At 42.1% G+C, this 24173-nt stretch overlaps 1 protein-coding gene across 1 annotated transcript in view; it reads left to right on the top strand.

Annotated features, from left to right (window-relative positions):
* Positions 1-3300: 3300 nt before the first annotated feature.
* Positions 3301-24173, top strand: part of Adamts12 (ADAM metallopeptidase with thrombospondin type 1 motif 12) — a 268248-nt gene continuing 247375 nt past the window's right edge. Inside the window, exons 1-2 of the mRNA XM_034523235.2 lie at positions 3301-3667; positions 10096-10463. Coding sequence (XP_034379126.1) covers positions 3541-3667; positions 10096-10463 — 495 coding nt within the window. The 5' untranslated portion in view covers positions 3301-3540. The remainder of the gene's footprint in view (positions 3668-10095; positions 10464-24173) is intronic.

Raw genomic sequence — 24173 nt, 5'->3', positions numbered from 1 at the left:
AGGCAAGTTACTTAACAGTACAATATTTATTTCCTTGCAGCATGAGGGTCCTTACAGTGCTCACCTAGTAGGGCTTTTGTGGTGATCAACCAAGGCAATGTAGATAGAGTTGTTATTACAACACCAAGGATGGTCAGCATCAATGGATGCTCTCTACCCTAAGGCAGCACAGTTGCATCCTGGCATGGGTGTCTAGAGACTATACAGTGATCCAGAGTTCTGTTCCCTGTAATAGTGATAAAAGGTAGCTGGCTTTTTAAAGTAGTGCACAGCAATTGCAAACTTGAATACAAATCACCAGGAGATACAAGTCACCAGGAATGCAAGTCACCAGGAATACAAGTCAGGGGGAATACAAGTCAGGGGAGAAGTTGAGCGTGATCAGGCTTTCTCTTTGAGAAAACTTCAAACTTCAGCTGGAAAGGGTGAGAAGAACTTGGTGATAGAATAGCAACAGAATCCACATTGATCTGAGTCCATGGTGAAGGTCGGAGGAATGAATTGCTGATTGCACCACTGGAGCCAATGATGAGACTCTTCAACAAAGGGCAGAGGACCTAAGCAGTTGGGGAGGAACGCAGGTGTGTTTCGATGAGGAAAATGTGAAATCCTGAAGGTGCTTTTTAGAAGAAGTAGGTCATAGTGTTTCGTTTGGGCAAAAAAGACAATGAGCCAGACAGAGCCTATGGCCATTATTAGTAAACCTAAGATGAAGACGTGAAGATAACAAGTTTTGATAGCTGAAGGACCTGACCACAAAGGGTTGAATGGGCTGACAGAATACGATACTTTAGTGGGATTTCTGTATTTGAAGATTTTAGTTTTGGATGACTTCTAAATGAATGATGTCACTAGTTGGTGTTCTGCCTTAGTTATCTTACTGCAGTGAACTACCTGGGGGCAGTTACAAATTATCAAGAGAAAGGCTGAATTTGAGATTTCAGTCCACGACCTCAGGGTAGGGACCACAGTCCATAGCTTTGGCTGTGGTAAGGTCACTAGATGGCAGAGACAAAAAGCACATGTCTGAACAAATCGATCACACTGCAAGCTAAGAAACAGAAAGACTGAGACACGGGAGGTACCCTACAATTTTCTTTGATACCCTATCCCCACTGACCTAACGATCTCATACAAGACCCCGTTATATCAGTGTTCACAGTACCTTCCAATACTACTACCCTAGAACTGGAGGATCTTTGAGGGATCCGGTCCTCATGACTTAGCATGGTCTTGAAAATACGTGGGAGGAGAATCAGAAGAATAGTATAGAGTTGAAGAAGTTAACCTGCAAAGCTAGAATTCAGTGGCTCAGCCTTGACATCAGTGGGGCTCAAAGGTACACAAGAGTGCTTTGAGTTCTTGCTTAAGAAACAAATCTCTATTCCAGTTATCCTGGGCCAGGGAGCCAGAGGAGATTTATGGTCTTCAGAAAACATCTGGTTGCTCTTAAAAGGAAAAAAAAAAAAAAAAAAAAAAAAAAAAAAAAAAAAAAAAAAAAGAAAAGAGAGGAGTAAAAGGTAGGTGGTGGTGGTGGTGGTGGTGTGTGTGTGTATGTGTGTGTGTGTGTGTAGAAAGAGAGAGAATTAAAAGAATATGCACACAAAGAGTTCAGCTCCAAGTGCATTTTAATGACCTCATAAATGCATATCTGGCAGCCAGTGGTGCCTACTAAATTTCCTCTATTTTGGCTCAGGGTGTGAAGTTGCTACCTCTGGTACATGGTAGGGATGGAGGCTCAGAGTCTCAGTTCCCTGTCTTCCTTATCATGACATATGTCACAGCTACCACATCAGGGCTTTACTACATGGCAAGGAGAGATGAAGGTTGCAGGTGGAATCAGAGATGTTAGTCAGCTCCAGAGACATCCCTGATGATGATGGTGAGAGGCAGTGTTCTCGGAAAGGCAGATCGGGGTTGGGGGAATAGAAGAGAGACAGAGAAACCTTACATAGGTAAGAGTCAACCAGCAATTGCTGGCTTTGAAGATAAGGAAGAAGAGCAAGGAGCTAGAGAATTCCAGGAGCTTGAAGCTGAAAGAGGCCAGAAAAATAGATTTTTAAGACAACCAGAAAGGCATGCAGCTTCTTGATTTCAGCCCAGTGAACTTGGTTGCAGATCTCCAGAACTTAAGACAATAAATCTGTGTTGTTTTAAGACAGTAAGTTTGTAAATTTCCATTAGCAAAACGCAAGAACCAGTGTCCCTCAGAAAGGCTTTGTAGCTATGGTTCCCAGTGTGAAGGACTTTGGACCTTGCATCTCCGGCCTTGCATTTTGGGCCCCTGGGGATGGTGTGGCTGCCCTGACCCAATGCAAGATCACCTAGTATCCAGACATCTTGTTGAAGGCATGTCTCTTTGGCTGTCAGCCAAAGAGACCTCCATACATGAGGCCAAATTCCTTCTGGATGGAGTAAGGGGGTCTGTTTCAACCCAGAGGTAAAAGAATTTTGGCTGGGTTATCCTGGAACATTCTCAAGATGTCTGGCAACTCCTGCTTTGTGACCTTCTCTCACTGAGGAGAAAATGAGTATCTGAATGGACACCCCCAACACACACACACACACACACACACACACACACACACACACACACACACGCAGCCGCACATGCTCAAGGCCTGCCCTGTTTGGGCCGAACTCTTTCTCCATGTTGCTAATGTGTGGCTGATGGAGGCCAACTGAGATAGATAGGTTTTGAAAAGAAAGCAGGCACTGACCTGCAGCCTCAGAAGGCCTCCCAGGCATTTGGTCCGCTCACCCTATCCTGCTGATGAAGAGACTTGTCCAGGGGTCAAGATAGTAGATTTAGTTTGGATCACTTCCTGTGTGACTTGGCAAAGAGAAAAACTGCTTATTAGTCGTTAAGTGGAAATCTTAGCCTGCACTGGAACAAGAGCCCAGCGGTCACTAGTGGGTGGGGAGTTTTGACAGAATAGGGTACATTCAGGGTCTGGGAGGAGCTAAGAACGATGTTGAGTAGGGTCCCCTCTGGCCCATAACTCACTATTTGTGAGTGCATTTCATCCTGTGTAGGGGAAATGCTGGAGGTTGTCTCAGGAACCTCTGACTGGCTCTTACTCTAGTTACTTCCTGGCCAGCTTCTGGGGTCTCCCCTATTTGGCCCGCGTGCCGGGGCTCTGAGCCCAGAGGGAGGAGCTTGAGAGAGGAGGGCGTCCCCAAGGAAAATGTGTTAGCTGGCTGGAGGCCTGGCGGGTGGGGAAAGAGAGGGGTGGGGATCTGGGGTGGGCTGCGCCCCTTGGCTCTGGCTTGCAGAAGGCAGAAGCTGTCCGCTCATTCACTCCCCTTTCAGGAAAGGGAGAGAATAAAAGCTCTCTGGTCTTGCCTGCTTCAGAAAGCCACTAGACCTGCTTTTGGGCAGCTTGCAGGGCCGCTCCCTTCCCACGCCTGGACCATGCTCCGCTGCTGCGTCTTCCTACGCGGCCACAGGCGAGGACTCGATATCTGCAGCTGAGAGCTAAAACTTTTTTTTTTTTTTTTTTTTTTTTTTGACTTTTCTTTTCCCCCAACAACTGAACCATGCCATGTGCTCAGGGGAGCTGGCTGGCAAAGCTCTCGATGGTGGCTCAGCTTTTTAACCTGGGGGCTTTTTGCCACGGGAGACAAACTCAGCCCTGGCCGGTTCGCTTCCCAGACCCGAGGCAAGGTTAGTGGCATTTCTTTGTTTTTCAAACAATGTGATAGGACAGTGGAACTTGGTCTGTCCCCTTCCCCCACCAGGCAGGGCTGAACTCTGAGCTTTCTGGCCTGTCTAAGGAAATCTGGGCTGTGTGCGCAGGCTCTGATTTCCTTCTGTCCTAGGGCTTAAGGATATTTCTCTGCACACTGGTTGGGGGGGGGGGGGGGGGGAAGGGGGAGTTGACACCCTGCTTCGAAAGACCCAAGAGTGTGCTCCCAGAACCCCCCTTTCAGCTTCCCCCTTTGCAGACTGTGACATGGAAAATTATTTTTATTAAAGAGACCCAGCTCGTCTCAGGCAGTCAAGGCAATGTTTCCTTAATTTTAAACCCGGGTCTGGAAGGTAGAAATTTTATGCTGGCCTCCTGCTGAGCACACTTGCTTGTGTTTTGGTTTCCTGGAAAGATTTAGGGTTTTGTTTTTGTTTTTTTAAAATGACATTCCTATTGGGGAGAAATTTACCTCCTGGGGACTCGCGGTTGTCTGTCCTGCTTTGCAGACTTTTTCTCTGTCTAAATTTAGTGATCCATGCGTGTGTTCTGAAAGAAAGCACGGGGAGACGGTGAAGATAGTTTATAATTGTGTTTCTACCTCCTCCCATTATTATTATTATTATTATTATTATTATTATTCATAATGTCCAGGACAAAGTCGTGTTGTTGCTTCTATTTTTTGTTACTGTTATTTTTTGTTTGTTTTTGTTGTTGTTTTTTAAATTGAACTTAAAAGTTTCCTCTTCAGAGAGGACAACTACAACTACAACTTTGAGGTGTTGTCAGAGCAAGGGGGTGGGGCATTAGGCTACAGGGAGTGCCTGAGCACAGTGAGGAGTGATGGCTTGTCAGCTCCTCCCACTACTGACAATGCCCTTCTGGGCTTCTGGTTCTAAGACTACCATGCCTGGTCTGGAACTTGGGGACCTTATGACCTTAACTGTGAAACACAGTTTTGAACCAGGAATCCTACTTAAAATCATGCAGCCATAGCATGATAGCAATAGCAGGGCTCTCTCTCTCTCACACACACACACAGAAAGGAGAGAGAGAGAGAGAGAGAGAGAGAGAGAGAGAGAGAGAGAGAGAGAGATGCACTTGTTCATGTTTAAGGGATTGCCTGGCAGTGTGTTTTGCCCACGTTGCAAAGTGAAATGCGGCTGAAGAATTCCTCTGTGGTGGCTTAGAGAGCGACCAGATGCAAATCTCTCTCTCCCTTTGCTTTACTTGGAAGCCAGAGTGGGCAAACACTGGGGTTAGATGGCAATCAGCCGGCACTTGCTTGTGTAAACGTTCCAGATACGATCTCAAGCCCCCAAGTTTAAAACAGCAGCTTTTGTTGTTCTTTGAAAAGCAGTGCCTTTGTGTAAGGTCCCTGTTCTGGGGCAGCACAAACAAAGCCCCCAGCACTTCCCAGGGCATGCAGAGATGATTTCCTTCAAAGACACATTCTCCTGGATGAGCTCTCCGCCTCTGCTTGCTTCGCATATTTGTAAGGGAAAATTCATCCTGGTGTAGAGATGACACTGCTGGGCCTGCCTTGCTGCTCTGGAAAGTGGGCTATGACTCTTTTCCTTAGTGACCTTTGGGGAGATGCTGAGAATATTTGATATTCAAAAGTAGCTGATATTCAAAAGTAGCTTTAAAGTTCACTGAGCCTATTAATTATGCAGATGTATTTAGATTTTAAAAAATGCCTCCGGTTTTTAAAAGCATTGATCTTTTAGTCAACCTTCATTAATGCATTTATAAGTAGTTCATTCGCAGGGCGGTGGTGGCGCACACTTTTAATCCCAGCACTTGGGAGGCAGAGGCAGGCGGATTTCTGAGTTGAGGCTAGCCTGGTCTACAGAGTGAGTTCCAGGACAGCCAGGACTACACAGAGAAGCCCTGTCTCGAAAAACTAAAAACAAAACAAAACAAAAAACAAAAAAACAAAACCCAAAAACAACCAAGTAGTTCTTTCTTTAAGCTAAGAAGAAATTTCTCTGTGGATTTCCATTAGAACTGAGGGGCAGGGGAGGGGAGGGGGATGGGAGGGAAAGACAGCTAGAGAGTAGAGAGGAGGTGAGAAAGAGAAGGGGGAGGAGAAGAGAGGAAGAGGAGAGCCAGAGAGGAGGGGAATAATGGTAAGACATTCTAAAGTTTCCAGGGAGTAAACCTGGGTTTGACCCCAGGAGGTCCTTCTTTCTGCTCTGACAGGTTGCTTGAATTGTACCCAAATTCTAAATATTCAGAGTTACACTCAGAGTTGCCTTTAATCCCAGCACTTGGGAGACAGAGGCAGATGGATTTCTGAGTTCAAGGCCAGCCTGGTCTACAGAGTGAGTTCCAGGACAGCCAAGGCTACACAGAGAAACCCTATCTTGGGGGGAGGGGGGGGGAAAGGAGGTGTGTTGTGACTTTGCCAGTGTTTCTTGATTTACAACCAAATATCAAAACAATAAGACACTTGGTTTTGCACACAGCTTGCTTCCTCTCCTCCACAACCAACATGGGCCCCCGGATTTAGTTTTCTCAGTACAGATGCTTCCTGACATGTGGTGTTGTCTAAAATACCCTTTAACACACCCAACATACACCACATCAGAGCTTAGCAGAGCCATATGCTATACTGTGGTGCATGGGTGGTCGCCCTTAGGATGACATGGCTGACTGACTTCTAGATCTCACTTCTGCTGCCAAGATCCATAAAAGTAGCAAACTCAATATATCTCATCCAAAAAAAAAAAAAAAAAAAAAAAAAAAAAAAAAAGGTCAAAATTCAAAGTTAATTGCCTTTGTAACATTATAGAGTGAGAAATCAGAAATAAAGCTTTGTCGATCAAAAGCCACCTACACTGTCTTCAAGCCACTGGTCACTTCCATGCTCTGTGTTGCTGTCTGTGATGTTGTGACATCTGCAGGACGTGTACTTTATCTCATGTTGGAGATGGGCTCAGGGTACATATATATAGACTTATAGAAGACCACGGAGAATATCTGTTATAGTTCGTTTCTGCTCTGTGGAAACAGATCTTCAAGAAGGAAATTACTCTAGTGCTGTTATTTGTAGGAAGTGATTTCACAATTATGTCAAGTTGTGTACTTTATAATAAATTATCTGGTCAGTAGATACATTATTATGTGGTTACTAGGCAAAGCGAACCTCCTATGGGAGATTTTACAATTTTGAGAGGACTTAACAATGAATGTGGATTTCTACAATGAAATAGTTGCACAGGGAGAATAACCTGTGGAAGATAATTATGGAAACAAGCCTCTATTATAGTACTTTTACCAGTCTTTAAAATAGTCTAAGAAATACAACTACTAATAATAGAAACAATTGAGAATAAATATAGACGTGCCTGCCCTCTTTATCAGCAATCATACCAAAATTGGAGCTATACAGAAAGGATACGCATGCTTGCCAAGCACAGATGATGCACTAATTCATGGGTTAGTCCCAAACCAATATATAGATTTAACATAAACTTCATGGGGAACAGGTGAACATTCTCACATCATCTAGTTTTCTTCCTAAGCTGAAGGCAAATGACTATTTGATGTTCTGTCTTTTCATAGTGCAGTGTACCCATGGGCTGCTCTCAAAAAAAAAAAAAAACCTTCTATACATTTCAAATAATTGAAGCTTGCAGTTCAGGTTTTCAAATGTAATTTTAATCAAGGCTTATCATTTGCTTCCACAAATCCCTATGCAGACTGTGGTATAATATTAGTCTCTCAGTCCCCAGCCCTGACCCAAGTCTTAAGGATTCCAAATGACTATTTGGTTGTCTGTAGTAGAACCCCCCCACCCCCCCCCCCCAGAGGCAGTGTAGGCAGGGCTTGGAAGTGAGCTCTGCACTCAGATTTCACACGTGTATGCCCAAGCCTCTCATTTTTTGTCTTAGATGAAAGAAGGCAACAAAAGTGTATTATTCCTCTTCTGTTTCTACCACAAAGTACCTGAGCTGGCTGATGTATACAGTAAAGATGTTAATCTGACTCACAGCCGTGTCTTTTGATGGACTGGACCTCATCAATTAAGGTTTCCTAAGGAACCCCAGGGATCTTCAGGCCTCTTCCTCCTCAGTGTTAGGGTGGTAAGTAGACACCACCATATCAGCAATTTTACATAGATGCTAGAGGTTGAAGTTGGGTCTTTCTGCACTCAACTGACCGAACTACCTCTCTAGTGCCCCTCCCCCAGGGAACTTGTTTTGAGAGAAGTGGTCAGTATCTTTATCTGGCACTAATGCCAGATGACAGTTACAGCCATCTGAGTTAGACTATTTTCCCCCTATGGTGTTCGCCCAGTGCTCTAGCCTTTGCTGAAGTAACAGTAGTTAAGAGAAGGGGATTAATTAAGAGAATTAATTAAGAGAATTAATTATTGATTAATTAAGAATGACTAATTAAGAGAATTAATTAATTAAGGGGATTAGTTAAGAGAAATAGTTAAGGGAGGGGATGCTCCAGAAGCTAGCTGTGTACATCCCAGCCTACCTGGTTATTCGGCTCTTAACTCAGGTCTGAATGTGGAAGGGCAGGAAAGTGACAATCCTGGAATGGTCCAGATATTTCTGGAGGAGTGAATGGGAAGTAGTATATGCGTGATAGCAAGGCGGTCATACTCCTCAGTTCATAGACCACGGTGCTATCATCATTAATTTGTTGACAACTGTTTTTCTCATTTCTTTTTTTTTCTTTTTCCTTCTTTCTCCCCCCCACCCCCGTTTTTTGTCATTATTCCCCATGGAAAACCCTTCAAATGAGCTCCATATGTTCTTTTAGCTTGAATATGTTTTGGGAAACTTAATAGTGTTCATGTGTGTGGGAATCAGTGTGTGTGTGTGTGTGTTCCATTAATACTAATATCCCTGTGTGAACTTTTCTTGCTTTTTACTTTACATTAAACATTGTTTATAAGATTTGTCCCTGTGTGGGTTGTAGTTAGAACAGGCCTGGATGTTTTACACTTAAAACGTTAAGACTCTTGGTTACTTCCTGAAAGTGGACAGTCTGCGCTCTGACTCATATTTCATTGAAGTCCGAGAAGAATGGGTCCAAAAAACTTAGGTTTGAAGGGATTCGTCTGTGAGGAAAACCTCTTTGTTGACTCCCAGTAAGCCCAGTTCCTTCAGGGACCATTACTGTGGATATTCACTGACTCATCAGTATGTGACATACAGCCTGTGATGTTGAGGTTCTGCCTCTGAAAGGATCAGGGAACACATAATATAATCAAGAAAAGGCAGTACGGAAAGCAAGTAAGGGCCTGAGCCTTCAGAGGAAGGCGATAGAACCTCAATTGTCTGGGGTGTTGGGAGAATGGAGAAGAGTTAGACTGTCTGTCTTTTCCTTTGAGGCAGGGTCTCACTGTGTAATTCAGAACTGTCTCGAGTTCTCTATCTTAAGCATAAATGGGAGTCTGATGGAATGCAAAAGACCTTATAATTGTGAGAATAATATGAACAATATAATGAATGATGGAAGGTTTCAGGGTGAATTTTCCATCGTTCCCCTCCCCTTCTGGTCCCTCCCCTCCCCTTCCATTCCCTCCCCATCTCTTCCCTCCCATTCCCTTCATGACTTCCTGTTTCCCATTTCCTTGTTCTTCTCCATCTCCTCTCTTTCTTCCCCTTATTCTTTTGCAAAACATCAATTTTGAGCTAGTCAAAGTGAGTTTTCTGGTACATTGCAGGACCAACTGTCCCCATATGAATCCTTGTACCTCCTGGTACTTTGATAATGGATCTAATTAGTAGAGAGTTGTCATTCATTCTGGGTTATCCACTAAGGAAAGCAAACCATCAACGATTCAGCAAAGTGCATTTCCAGAGTGGCAGTTTTCGTTGTTTGAGCCTCAGATCCAAGTGCGTTTCCTCTTCGTATTTATCAAGTGTATTTAAAACCCCACACCCACGTAAGTGCCCTGCTAGATCACTGGCCACCGTGATGCTGGCATAGGTGTGAGGTTTATCATGTGTGATGTGTATTTAGTTTTGTGTGACCTGACATACATAGCAGGCAGTTCTTGAGGACTTCAGTACTGTGATGCTCTGTAGTTCACATCAGTGAACCCTACCCTGGCAATGTCCAATTTGGCATGCTGCTCCAACTTCTTTTCTCAGAATATCCCTCTTGAATTAAAGCACGTCTGTGACAGAGTAAATGATATCCAAAGTTCTACTGTATAGGTCACCTCAGACTGCCACACACACTGAGGACAGATGCCACGCACATGTTAGATGCTTACAGAGTTTCATGTTGACAGTATTGGTGTGGTGGGAACAGTCAAAGTCAGTGACGGTTTTGCAAGCAGCAAGCTGCAATCTCAGCCCCAAATGGGAGTAGGTTTGTCTTGCTTACACTCAGCTTGGGTCTCTGAACGTTCTCCTGTTTCCTTTTCTTTCAGAACACTTTATCAAATCCCTACCAGAATACCACATAGTGAGTCCAGTCCAAGTAGATGCCGGTGGCCATTTTCTGTCCTATGGCCTGCATCACCCTGTCACTAGCAGCAGGAAGAAGAGAGCTGCAGGTGGTTCTGGGGACCAGGTGTACTACAGAATTTCACACGAAGAAAAAGACCTGTTTTTCAATCTGACGGTCAACTGGGAATTTCTTTCCACCGGCTATGTCGTGGAGAGAAGATATGGGAACCTTTCCAGTGTTAAAATGGTGGCTTCCTCAGGCCCACCCTGCCATCTCAGGGGCACAGTTCTGCAGCAGGGCACCATGGTCAGGCTCGGGACAGCAGCTCTCAGTGCCTGCCAAGGACTGGTAAGTATCTGACCCTTTCTCCCTCTTCTGCCCCATGCCTTATCCTGTAAACCCTATAGTCACAGGTTTCCAGGGGACTGGACATGTGCTAATAGATTCCCAAGGGACTCAAGGACAAATACTAATTGAGTCCTGTGGTGGGGGTAGCCCTGGCTTCCAAAGGCAGGAGCTGGGAGAAAGTAGATGCTGGCAAAATTCAACCAGTAATGAAGTGCAGAGACTAATGGGGGCAGAGATTCTGAGGAGGCAGAGAGAACAGCTTGGAATGAAACTGGAGAAACAGAAGGGGCTTTGAGTTGGTCTTTAGTCTCTGGGGAAGTCCTAAAGGTAACCTGCTTGATTGACACTGTGTCTCACCTTGAATTACAAAACTCTGATTAGGACCGAGCAAGAATGTCACTAATACTGACCATGGCTATTAGGATGTAACAGTTGAGTATAGAGACTTGGTCATCAGACTTCCTGTAGGATCAGGAACTGTCTGTCAGTAACTTCTGTTGTGTTATGTTTTATTTTGTTCCAGCTGTAAAATGAAGGCAATGAGAAAACATGCTGAGAGCAGGGATTGTAACCAATGCTGCAATATGTTGTTTTAATAAAGTTTTATTGAGACACATTGTATCCAACTGCTTACATGAGATCTGTGGCCACTTTTAAACTACACAGCAGAAGTGAGCAATTGGTGTAGGAATTGTATGGCTCTGAAAGCTGAATGTACCATCTGGCTTTCATGAAAAAGTCCTCCGACGGCAGTTGTAGAGCATTCTAAGGAACAAAGTGAATTAATATACAGATAAATCTTAGAAGGATGTTTAGTAAATAACTACATTCAGTGACATTTAGCTCCTCCTCCTCTTCTTTTAACATTCTCAAATGCATGGTTTGTGATGTGTCTTGTGTAAAGTCCTTCTTCCTCCATCTTTCTTTGAGAGAACACATGAGGAAGCTTGGAAATGCTGTATAGGTTTCTTGTACTGGTTAATGTAAGCGTACATTCCCATTATTATACACTGCATCTAAAAATGTGACAAAGTTTGTTTTTCAGAATCTGAACCCATGTTCACACATTGTTGGTGTGGTGGGGTTACATAGTAGAGTACTGGCCGAGCATGTTCAAGGACCTGGGTTCAATCTCTGATTCTGGTAGATAAATACAAGAATGTTAAAGATTGATTCCTTTACCCCCTTGCTGCTAGCTGCAATCATGGTGACAGCCCAACCAGCTACTGCATGAGAAATGGCTTAGGAATCATGCTGAGGTTTGCTGAGATTCCCCTCAGGCTGAGTAGAGGGGCCCCTGGTACTCACAGTATATACCTAGTTGTTTATATGCACATGGTCATGAAACTTCCTGTGGGGACCTGGGTTATCAGTAGATTCTTCTTCTTCTTCTTCTTCTTCTTCTTCTTCTTCTTCTTCTTCTTCTTCTTCTTCTTCTTCTTCTTCTTCTTCTTCCTCCCCCTCCTCCTCCTCCTCCTCCTCCTCCTCCTCCTCCTCCTCCTCCTCCTCCTCCTCCTCCTCCCCTTCATCTTTCTTCTGTTTTTCCACCACCTCCCCTTCTTCTTCGTTCTCTCCTCCTTTTTCTTCTTTGCCCTTTTTATCTTCTACCTCCTTCTCCTCTTCCTCCTCCTCCTTCTGTTGTTCCACCACCTCCTCCTCTTCTTCTTTCTCTCCCCCTCCTCCCTCTCCTCCCGCTCCTCCTCCTTCTCCTCCTCCTCTTAGCTCTAAATCAGAGACAGTGGTAAAACAGGCTCAGAGCAGGGGGTGACATACTGTGGTAATCTGTTATTTCATGAAGATTCTTTATAAAAAGAGTGTGTCTCAGAGACTTGAAGGTTTTGGTAGCTCTGAGGTTTGCCAAACAAAATCACCCAGACATTCAAATTCTCACAGGAAGTGTTCTGTCTTTCCATTACTACCCCTTCACTGAGAATTTCTGATCTGCATAATTTAGACCTTTCTGTTTGCACACTCTGGTCAAGCAACATGTCAAGTGACTAATACACCACAGGTTTCCCTATTTGAAATGATTCACTAGCCCGTTTTCTGGGACTCATGTTGATTGATCTGATAGTGGAGCCAGACTCCTGGCATTTGTAAAGCTTTTCAGGTGAGGGTAGTCAAGAGGTGTTACCTAGAGAATGGGTCTTAAATAGCAACATTGGCCAGCAGTAAAGCAGCTGTTCTCCCCAGAGTATTCTAACCAGCAGCCTGGGGCAAGAGTTGCTGCTCTAAGTGTCTCTACTTTCCTGAGCCTTATCCCCACCCTAGGGATAAAATGCTAGGACATTATCAACTTCCAAGTCTTCAAGGGACAGGGAATAAATACCACCACATTGTGGGCATTTTCAAAATAAGATTTCAGGTTCAGGTTCTTACTAAACACCAGAGGCCAAAGTGATAGTCACGATGACAGAACTTTTAATGTTAGAGCCAAATTATTTGAGTAGTTTTACCAGAAATACTCTGATCGTATTGTTTTGGAGTTTCTCACATATAACCTAGCAATTAACGGGTGACTATAAAAAGATACCAAAAGCAAAGTAAGTTTTCCCCTTTGGTAAACACTCCACCAACTGGCTTTATGTTTGTGAGATAATGTGACAACATTTATCAATGCCCACTTACAGTGATCCTGGTCAGAAGGAAGTGGATGGACTTGGGTCTGACTTTACTTGACCACATGCCTGTAATCTGTCCTCTCTTTCACCCAGCGATGACCCCCAACACTGAGACTTATCATTTATGGAGTGAAAGGCTTAGGATATACCATTCCAGAGACAGAATTAGCATTTGGGAAGCCTTTCTTGGGAATGGGCTGCTTTCATGGTGTTCTAGTTCATTTTCATCAATACGACACAAACTAAGGATTTTCATCATTACGACACAGACTAAGGGTACAAGGGTAGAGGGAACTTCATTTGAAGAATTGCTTCCCCTCAGACTGGCCTATGGGAACTTCTGTGGGGCATGTTTATGGTTGTTGATTGATGCAGGAGGGCCTAGTCCAGTGCTGGCAGTTCACCTCTGGATAGGCAGTCTTGAGCAAGCAATGGGGGACAATCCATTAAATTTCACCACTGTCTCTGCTTCTGTTACTGCCGCCATGTTCCTGACTTCTGCCTGCCCTGGCTTCCCTTGATGATGCTCTGTCATGTGGGAAACCACTTCTTCTCCAAGTTGGTTTTAATCATTGTTTTATCACACTAACAGAAACTAAACATGGGGACCAGAATATCTGCTTCTCACATCAGGGTCTCAGCGATCTCATATTTTTTGGCTTCAGGTGTGGTCTTCTGTGTATGGCTTGGGAGGCTGGCTTTCTTGAAGTTGTCTATGACGTTTCTTAAGCTGCTCCAGAGCAGGGCTAAATGGCTTCAAAGTGAAGACCCTCAAAGTCACTCATAGAAAGCTGTGGGCCTGCTTGCCTTGTGTGACATCCTCTCACACAGCCCAGGTCCCTATCACCCTGGAAGCTGAATCCAGACAGAGTTAATCCATATCCTCTGCTGAGTAGAATCTGTCATAATCATCTACCCCGTGTACACAAATTGTTCATAAACTGTGAAATGGTGGAGTTTGTTTTGCTTGAAACACTTAGTGGATTTGCTCTATTCTAAGCTGGAGAAAGCAAATCTTTGAGCCAGTTATATTCTGAATGCAGCCCCAGTAAGAGTTTGAATCCCAGTGGGCATGGTTTGGGGTTTGCTGCTAGCAGGAGCCTTAAGGGATTGGCTTCAAATGAGTCCATTGTATTTCAGTTCATATTTCTGCACTGGAAGGGCAATAAAAGAGTTAGATCCTCTTCTTCCACCACACGGAGCCATGTGTGTGATTTTATGGGACACTCTACCAATCTCTGTGCTTATTCGTCTGTTTTCCTTAGTTTCTTGGTCACTAAAAATGTTTTTCCCATAACTAAAACATTTTATTTAATTCCTGGCCTCAGCCCTTCTTCGACACAGTTTTATTAAATTGAGAACTCAGTCAATTCTTGTCTCTGTTCCAGCCCTTGCTGTGGAAGGGCTGATGGAAGGTCTCCCTAGGGCCACCCAGCTGTGACTTCATTCATCCAGCCCTGGCACCTCATTTTCTTTTTTCTTCTGGTGCCCTGAGGTTTGCTTGGCGTAGGTTGAAATGTGTACTAAAATAGAAACCCACTGTTTCTTAGTTTTTTTTTTTTTAGAGTCAAATTTTAAGTTTGGAGTTAGGTGTAGATTCAAGAATACAGAAGAATGCCATATACCCTTGGCCCACGTTCCTCCAGAAGTGACAATCTTGCAAAATCACAGAATTTTTACATTGCTGTAGTAAACATGTCAAGCATTTCCATCACAAGAATTCCCTCTTGTCCTTTGTAGTTATAACCATTTTTTTCTGCTTTAAGTCATTTCCCTCTCTCTCCAACCTCGTCCATGTTCCAAATATACCCTTTTATAACCATGTTTAAACCCACTGCCCTCTTCTACTTTCTTCTAGTATGATACATGATACTTAAGTGGAGATTCTTTTCTCTTCCCTTTCTTCTTCTTGCCCCCAATCTCCTGTTTTTTCCTTTGTCCCACTTCCCTAACCCCCTCTTGTTTATTTACCTAATTGGAATTGATCTAAGTCTCCAGAACCATTTATTAGACATTTGCATTTCTTCCATTAAATTGCTTTCCTGCTTTTACAAAAATTACCTGAGAAAATGTCTGAGTCTATTTCTAAGTTTAGCTTTAATAGCCTACACTTACATTACTGTGGCCATTGTAATTATACTTTAGTTTTTGAGAAATCTCCATACCACTTTCATAATGATCATTGTAATTTACATTCTCAACCAGATACAAGATTTTACATACACATATATATTATATAAATATTTACACATACATATATATGTACATACATGCACATATACACACATATTTATATACATACACACAAAAATTTTATGTAATATATATTATATAAATATTTATATAATTTATATATGTATAAATATTTATACATACATACATATATACACACATATTTATATACATACACACACATATATACACATATATATGTATCTATATGTATATATACACACATATATGTATCTATATGTACATATCGATCTGTCTATATATGATATATATATGATATGACATATAGATACATATATATGCTATATATATGATATATATATATATCGATATGTACATATAGATCTATATATATATAATATTCCTCCTCTAAAGTCAGGTGGACTGGTTGCTTCTACTTCATCTCACTTTTTTTTTCATAAGTGTTTTAATGATTCTAGTTCTCTGAATTTCCATAGAAATTTTACAAAAATGTTGTCTACCTAAACTTAATGTAATTTTGACAGAAATTATTTTGAGCCTGTATATGAACTTGGGGAGAAGTCACATCCTTGCTGGGTCGAGTTTTTCTGAACTTGAATGCTATTTTCAACTCTATTAAGATCTTTCATGTTTTTCTCGGCAGCCTTGTATAGTTTTTCAGGATTTTAGCCCTATATTTATGCATTTAGTTTAAATATAAACTGTATAGAATATTGTGGGGGCACCATGTACCACCTTATTATCTCTGCAGAATGGAGGGTCATTTATATCAAGGGATGGTTGGTCTATTTGTTACCCATGCTTGGGAATTACAGTTCTTTTTATGTATTGAATGTTCTGAATAATAATTTCAACTTTTTGGACATATTATCTATCTATATCTATATCTATATCTATATCTATATCTATATCTATATCTATATCTATATCTATCTACCCAGATGTGGAATTGCTGAAACACATAGTAATTATATTTTAGTTTTAGAAAAATCTCCATATTATAGTCATAATAGTCATAATGACCATTCTAATTTACATTCCAGGTACAAGATTACATATATATACATGTATATATGTATAATATATATATAATACATGTATATATGTGATATATATATAGATATTACATATATATACATGTATATATGTATAATATATATATTATATGTATATATGTGAAATATATATATATATATATATATTCTTCAAGATTTCCTGAAAGGAAAGCTATAACTATAGTTATAACTATATAAATATTTGTATCTATGCATATGCATATAAATGGTGTAGATGATCTAACAGGTACAATGTGATTGTATCATTATCCACCTATTTACATTTCTATGATATTTACCGAAATTGAATACTTTTTTGTATACTCATTAGTCTGTATTTATTTATTTATTTTTTTTGGTTTGGAAAAACACTTTTTCAATTCTTTGCTTATTAAATATTTGCTGTTGTTGAGTTCTGGGTTCATTCTGGCCCAGTTTTAACCCCTTACTAGACAGATGATATTCAAATTTTTTTCTCCCACCCCAAAGGGCATCTCTGATCTGTTGGTTTCTGTTGTTGCTGCTGCTGCTGTAGCCTTTGGTTTTATGCTCTTGTGCAGTTTTTTTTTTTTCTGTCTGTGATTTTAGTATTACACATAAAATAATAAAATAAAGTTACTGTTCAGAACAATGCCAGTAAGGAACGTCAAGGTCTCAATGCTATGACTTGAGTTCCCTCAGATGATACACTGAGTGAGTTGTTTCCTCTTCTCTTTCATAAGTTTGATCTACAGCAGCTCCAGGACCTCCGCTTCTGTCCACAGCATCTTTCCAGATTGTCTAGTTGAACCAAAAGCTCCGTCATCACTGGCCTTCTACACTCTACCATGCTGAGAGTTTTATAACTTTCCTGGAAGGGATTATGAATACCACCCAAATGACGTTTCTCAAAGGATACTTCCCAGCCAATTACTCTTTTTAAAAATAACTTTCATTAAATCTACTCTCAGAGAATTTCATACCATTGTATTCTGATCTCCTATTGGGTTGCTTGGACGTGTTGGCTGCTAGGCATTTCCTCCCCATGGGGAAGTTAAGTGGGTGGAAAATGAATCTCTCTAACAGAGAAAATTAATTGCTTTCTAGTTTTTTTCCCCTTTCCTTTGAGTTAGAGTATACGGGGTGGAAACATTCAATAAACACTTGCAAAATGATTCTCTTAGTTCGTTCAGTCATATTTATTCTCTATCTGGGTAGTCTTGGAGAGTATTCAGATTCTAAATTGTTGCTGGAAAAGGAGAGCTATCTTTCACCGAAGCCCCTTTGCCTCTCCCATTGCGACAGGGTAAGCCTGGGAAAGGCTGCATTTATCCACAGGAGAGGCTTGGATGCTTGACTCAGGGCCTGCTTTGAGAAGGGCCTGTTGGGATGTTCACTAGTTCTTGTGCCTTGCTAGTGTGAACAGTGGTTTCTCTTCAGGATGGAGAAACTCAGCCTCCTTTTCATTTAACTCTTGCCTTACGGATTTTCAAATTGGCAACTCGTTTGGGAAGCTGTATCGAGAATGTTCTGTTTGGTGACTGCCTGAGTCCTAACTAGATCTCTGCAAACCGCTCTTTTGTGGAAAGCATGGGTGATCATGTTAGCAGTCTCTCCTTGCCCCACATAATTTTGGACAACAACTTTAAAACATTTTAGGAAGGTACTGTGGCTCGTTCATTGGCTTATTGAGAGTAGTTGGGTGTCTTTATCTGAATTGTTGGCGAGCTACCCGAAGATCACTTTTTAAAAGTTTCTAGTGAAGTTTGTGTTGCTAGTGCTCTTCCGTTCTCATCAAACCTGATGTCCCACTGATTCATTTCATAGCTAGTTATTGTTAATTGAAAGACATTTTCTCTGAGCATAAAAATGCTGTAACATGATTTGTCTCCAGCTGTGTCTCAGTGTCTTTTGCTTCTTACCATACACTTAGCTGCAGAAGTTCCCCAAGTGTTCCTGTGTCACTCTTGTTCTCTAGTTATGCTCTCAGATGTCACCTGTCATCTATGTATGCATCGTAGCGATCACACCTATCCCTGAATCTGTTTTTATGTAGATGTGCGCATACCTTTGAAGTTCAGCATTCAGCCCTGGTACTTCCTTGCATCCTCAGCAGCCAATTTACCATTGCTGTATAGAAAACTACTAGAGACCGCAAATCTCACATACTCTAAGCTAGAGTTAATCTCCTTCCCTGTACTTGCTGCATCTACCCTTCAGTGGTCTAGACTCAATCCCCCCGGGGGACATCTTATCACTGACTCCTCTTTTCTCTCACACTCTACATCTGTTCTTATCAGCGAACCCTGTCAACTCTGTCTTAAAATATGTTTGGAATCTGAATTCCTGTCACCAGCACAGCTAACACTTCAGCTCCCTTATTCTCAAGAGTATAGTTTGGCTCTCCAGGGGATGTTTGGCGATATCTGGAGAATTACTTTGGACTGCCGTGACTGGGAAGGAGGGAACGCTGTCTACTGTTTGGTAAGAAGAGGCTGAAGTTGCTGCCTTTATTGCAGACGATCGGGTGCCCAAGATGTTAGGAGTTGTGAGGGTGAGAAGCTCTTCCCGGTCCTAGTTAGCATCTCCTCTCATCCAGACCCTGCTCTGACCTTCCCAGTAACCCCTCCTCCCCAACTTAATTCTTCAAACACCATTTCCCATGGTGGTCAGCCTACTCTTTCAAATCTGCATGCAGCAACACTAGTCTGATCAGTCTTCTGCTGGTTGTACACCAAAGAAAGTGAGATTTGGTTCAGGGTTCTTGGGTGCCCTTCAGCCTGGTGCTGCCAATTGCCAGCCTTCTTCTGTCCCCTACACTTTCCTCCTGAACAATGTCTTTTTCCTGCTTCTCAAACTTACCAAGCACATTCCAGCGTTTGGGTATGTTTGTCTCTCTACCTAGAGTACCAACCTGATTTCTATTATTTCTATTCAGTTTCTTTCCTTATTCTTAGACATTTAGCTTAAAGTCTTTTGTTCCAGACTGCAGTGAACTTCTCCAGTATTCACTTACATTACCTATTTCATTTTAAAGAGAACCTTTCTGTTTTTTCTTTCTTTGAAAATTTGTTATTTATTTAGGCTGTGTGTGTGTGTGTGTGTGTGTGTGTGTGTGTGTGTAGGCACATTCATGCCATGGTGTTCCTGAGGTTCAGAGGACACCTCTCAGGAATCTCTTCTTTTCTACCTCCTTGTAGGATCTGGACATTAAATTCAGGTTATCCCAAGTAAGAGTATGTCTATCAAATCATTGTCCTGGCCCTGGAAACCCCTTATAGTACCTGATATTTTGTTTCATTCCACTTCACTGTCTCCTTTACTTTGTCATGTTCATGTGTGTCTGAGTATGTTCCATACTCAGTAATAATACAGTAATATAGATATTACTGTATTAAATAATATAGTAATATAAATACAGTCAGCAATTTATGGTTGACTGGTTGAGCCTTTATATGGCAGGCCTTCACAGGTGTCATTTCAAAATTAAATTATATTTCCTTGTTTCCCTAAACAGTGGATTAACACCCACAGTGTACTATCACAGTGCAGTTGGTCCCTCTGTAGCATCAGGCTGTGGCTGCTGCCTGACGGCTGTTTTCAGCTCATGGCTCTAAGTATACAGTGCATTCATTCCACCGTGATGATGATGGCAAGGACTCCAGAACGGAGCAGTTTTCACCTTTACAGTTCTGAGATTGGTCCAGCCATTTCCTTCAAAGAACTGCTGAGTCCTAACTATAAGCTTTAAGAAGAATTTTAAAGAGGTTTTTCACAGGATTAAAAGGAAAATGCAATACCACATGTACTCATCTTGGCCACGCTCAGAGTTTAGGCTGTGCTTAGAGTCTAGCTCCAATTGACCTAGGCTAGCTTCCAGTCTAGCTGACCCAGTCTCCCAGTTAAAAGATTTATGCATTTCTCTAGTGAGCCCTAAACCCAACCATGAGGCCTTTGAGAATAGTGGAAATATCTGTTTGTCTATCTAATATCTATCAGTGTCAGGCTATCTTTGTTTTTAGTTTTTTTTTTCCCCTTAGCTTTACATTCATTAAGGGCTATTTACTTCAAGGGAAGCCCCAAGTTCAGGCTCTGGGTCTCACTGTGCAGGGTGGACATGTGCCCACAAGGATGCTTCCTGCAGAGAGTAGTGCGAGCTGAGCTCAGCTCTGGCTCTCCCAGCTGAAACAAGTGATGCTTGTGGTTAAGGTCGATCCTGCCTGAAGGAGGGAAAAAAAACCTTTAATACAACACCTTTGCTTAAATTGTTAAGCCTCCTAGTGACTGTAGGCCTAGATAGGGAGCTTTTTAAAATTCACTTATTTGTATAACCTTTAAAATTGGCCTCTGCCTCCCTCACTCCAGTGATTTCTTGTAGTTTTCAACAATGAATTGTTACTGTCATACTCGGTGAGCCCTTGTATCTGCAGTATTTGTCCCAGCTTTGTCATTCTGAGATGATAATCACCTGAACACACAGTAAGTAATCCATCATCAGCATGCTTTCCAAAGCCTGAGTCATTTATTTTCAAGTAATAGTGGGAGGAGGAGGAGGAAAAAGAAGAGGAGGAAGAGGAAGAGATGCGTGTGTGTATTGTGTAGTGTGTGTGTACGTGTAGTGTGTGTATATGTGTGTAGTGTGTATATGTGCGTGCATGTAGTATGTATGTAATATGTAGTAGGTGTGTTTCTGTAGTGTGTATTATGTGTATTGTGTATGGTACATATGTAGTGGGTGTGTGTAGTGTGTTTATGTATGTGTGTGTAGTATGTGTGTTTGTGTAGTGTGTATTATGTGTAGTGTGTATATGTAGCGTGTATGTAAGTATAGTGTATATGTATGTGTAGTGTGTGTGTGTGTGTATGTGTGTGTGTGGATGTATTAAATCAAATAGACTTTTTCCAATGTGCTGGAAACAACAACAACAGCAACAGCAACAACAAAAACCCCTCACTAGTTTATTTCCTGAAGGGTTGGGCTGTTTGTGTCTTGGAGCTGTTACATAAAGGCTCAGATTGTGTAAGTTTATGTAGAAAAAAATTGTTGTGGATCATCCAAGCTGCCGAGGAAGTGACACATTCCTGTTGAAATACATACTCAAGAGTCACTTAGGAAGGCAGCCTTTGTTTCCTTGTCTGCCATATCACTGTTAAAGAGTTTGGTTTCTGTCATGGAAACAAACGAAATGTGTGCTCTGAAAAGAAATCCTCCTTTCTCTATGACACAGGGGGCCGTGGAGCTGAGGAACAGTCTAGCAGGTTCAATCTGTGAGGATAATGCTGTTATATTTTGAACATTTTAAACTTGTTAGATTTTAATTTCCCCCAAAGCAAGCATTAAGAATTCTCTTGCTGTGTTAATGCTACGAGTGAGGATTCATGGCATTTAAATACCCGTGTCCTGTGTCAGCTAGTATAGCTAGAGGAGGGCTGTTTCAGACTATGAAAACCCTCAAGGGCAGTCCAGTTCTGGGCCAGTTGTAAAAACCTACTGGCTCCTTTACCACACACAGAAAGAATGCAGTTACATTTCTCAGCTCTTGCCCTGGAACTCCAGATGAAGACAGATGTAGCTGAGGAGTGTGGGAAAACTCACCCCTCTAGGCTTCTTGTCTGGTTCCTAATCACGAATGTGGGGGGTTCATGTTTAAAAAAAAAACAACTCATCTGAGTGGTGGTTGCCTGTGTGTCAGGAGTCATTCTATCTTCCCAGGGGAGGGGAAACAAATGACTCTGTTTATCCCCTGCCTCTGCTTCTGGCTGAGGAATTTCCCCTGACTTCTGACCTTTGGGGTTGCCTGTTCAAGCCCATGCTTACTCAGACACAAGACATTAGACTGAACCTTTGGCTGGTGGACATTTGTGGGGTAGGCTCAGGTTCTTACACAGTGACCCTCCCCCAAATTCCTTTCTTCTTTGTGACTGTTTTGTCCATTGGTTTCCCCTGGTAGCTTCCCATCATGATGGACCGAAAGTGAGAGGGAGAGACCCACCATACAAGGAAGTGGAGAAGTAGCATTGTTTTCTCCACTACCTGGTTCCTGGCGTCTGCAGAAAGAATTGAGAAAGAGCCTTTGTTAATATGGGACATAGGAGGCCAGATACCCTATTATGGGGTTAACGACCTTGTTTAAATGTTTATACAGATTTATCATTCAGCCGGACATGACTCCCTTCTCAGGGATGCCTCTGCTCTAGAGACTTATCATAGTTGTTTTCATTCCAGAAACCGAAGGCTGGGAGCCCAGAGTCTCCTCTAAATATTCTTGCCTTACTAGCTCCGTTCTTTTTGCCCCGCTGTGAATCATGGCTTCCAGGAGCTTAACTCTTAGAAATAGCTACTTTCCTTCCTAACATCTCCTCCTGACATATATTAGTAAGGATTTGGAAAAATAGATAAACAGGGAGGTTTAAGCTTTAATTTTTATGTACTTGAGAGTAAAAAGTTTTAGTTACTTGTGGGAGGTCATCTTTAGTAACCACAGGAGTAGTTGTATTTGATCAGACAACCTATATGAAACAATTCCACTGGATTTAGGAGTCAGGAACAGAGCTCAAGATCTAGCTGAATTATATACTAATGTCACCCCATACAAAAGCCTCTTTGGTGTTTGTTACTTTAGGTGAACCTGGTCCTGTGGGTCACAGATTAGAAGGATGGGCATCTCATGGGAGCTTGTGAGAAATGAATACTCTTTGATAATATCTGCCTGCTGACTCGGACTTACACATTGACAAGATCCCCAGGCGATTTCTGTGCCCTATGAGGATACAAAAAGCACTGACCCACTAACCCAGAGATACTGATGCTATTTTATTTTACCTTTTTGTGGATTGCATCTTTTGGAAAATTATATTTCTGAAAGTCCGGTGATACTTATGCACTGTAGCGGGAAGTGATATCGAGCAAGCCAAGAATGACAGGTAAAGGACTTTGTGTAGCTAGTGTGTTTTGCTATGATCTGAGGTGAACAGTTTAAGAAGGAAAATAAATTTCAATCTCTGGTCATTTCTACTGTTTTGGGCCTGTGGCAAGGCAGAACATCATGGGGGGGAAACGCTGCTCACCCCATGCTAGCTGGAAAACAAAGAAAGAGAGGAAGGGATTGAGTATTATTCTGACTCTGATGATCCAGCTTCCTCACATGGCTGGGCATCCTAAATATTCCATCATCTCCCAGTAGTGTCATTGCTGGAGAACTAAGCCTCTTAAAGTCTGCACATGGAATGTACTCCTCCCAAGAGCACGCCTAGCACCCTTAGATCTTGGGCCTTTGAGATCGTGAAGGTTATAACCTCATTCATGGGCTAATTCATTGACAATTTAAGTGAGTGGACTTTCAGAAAGTAGGACCTAGGGACACAAAGCAGGTTACTCACTAGAAGTGTGCCTTCAAAGGATGTATGTGGTATCCTCTCTCTCTGATTACTGGTCACCGTGACCCGAGAAACCTCTACCATCTAATGTTCCTACCATGCTATTGGACTTTGCCTAGAACCCAAGGCAGTGGGGCCAGCTGACCATGAACTGAAAATATTAGCTAAAACAATGGGTCTTTTCTTCAAATGGATTGTCTCAGGTATTTTCTCAGGGTGATGGAAAGCAAAGCCTTTAGCACATGAATGAATCTTTAAGGTATATCTAGAACCCAAATCATATCAGAAGAATCTTAGGGATTCAGTGTGATCAGATAAAGATTGGGGGAACCGGGGAGCTGGTCTAGTTGGTAAAGTACTCACTGTACAAGCATGAAGACTGGAGTTTGGATCCCTAGCACCCATGTAAAAAAAAAAATGGGCCTGGGGTGGTATGCTGTTTAACTCTGACATTGGAAAAGTAG

The sequence above is a fragment of the Arvicanthis niloticus genome, chromosome 19 (genome assembly GCF_011762505.2).
Source record: "Arvicanthis niloticus isolate mArvNil1 chromosome 19, mArvNil1.pat.X, whole genome shotgun sequence".
In the NCBI taxonomy this organism is placed as follows: domain Eukaryota; kingdom Metazoa; phylum Chordata; class Mammalia; order Rodentia; family Muridae; genus Arvicanthis; species Arvicanthis niloticus.
Note: the sequence above shows the minus strand (reverse complement) of the source record. Positions and strands in the feature narration are given on the sequence as shown.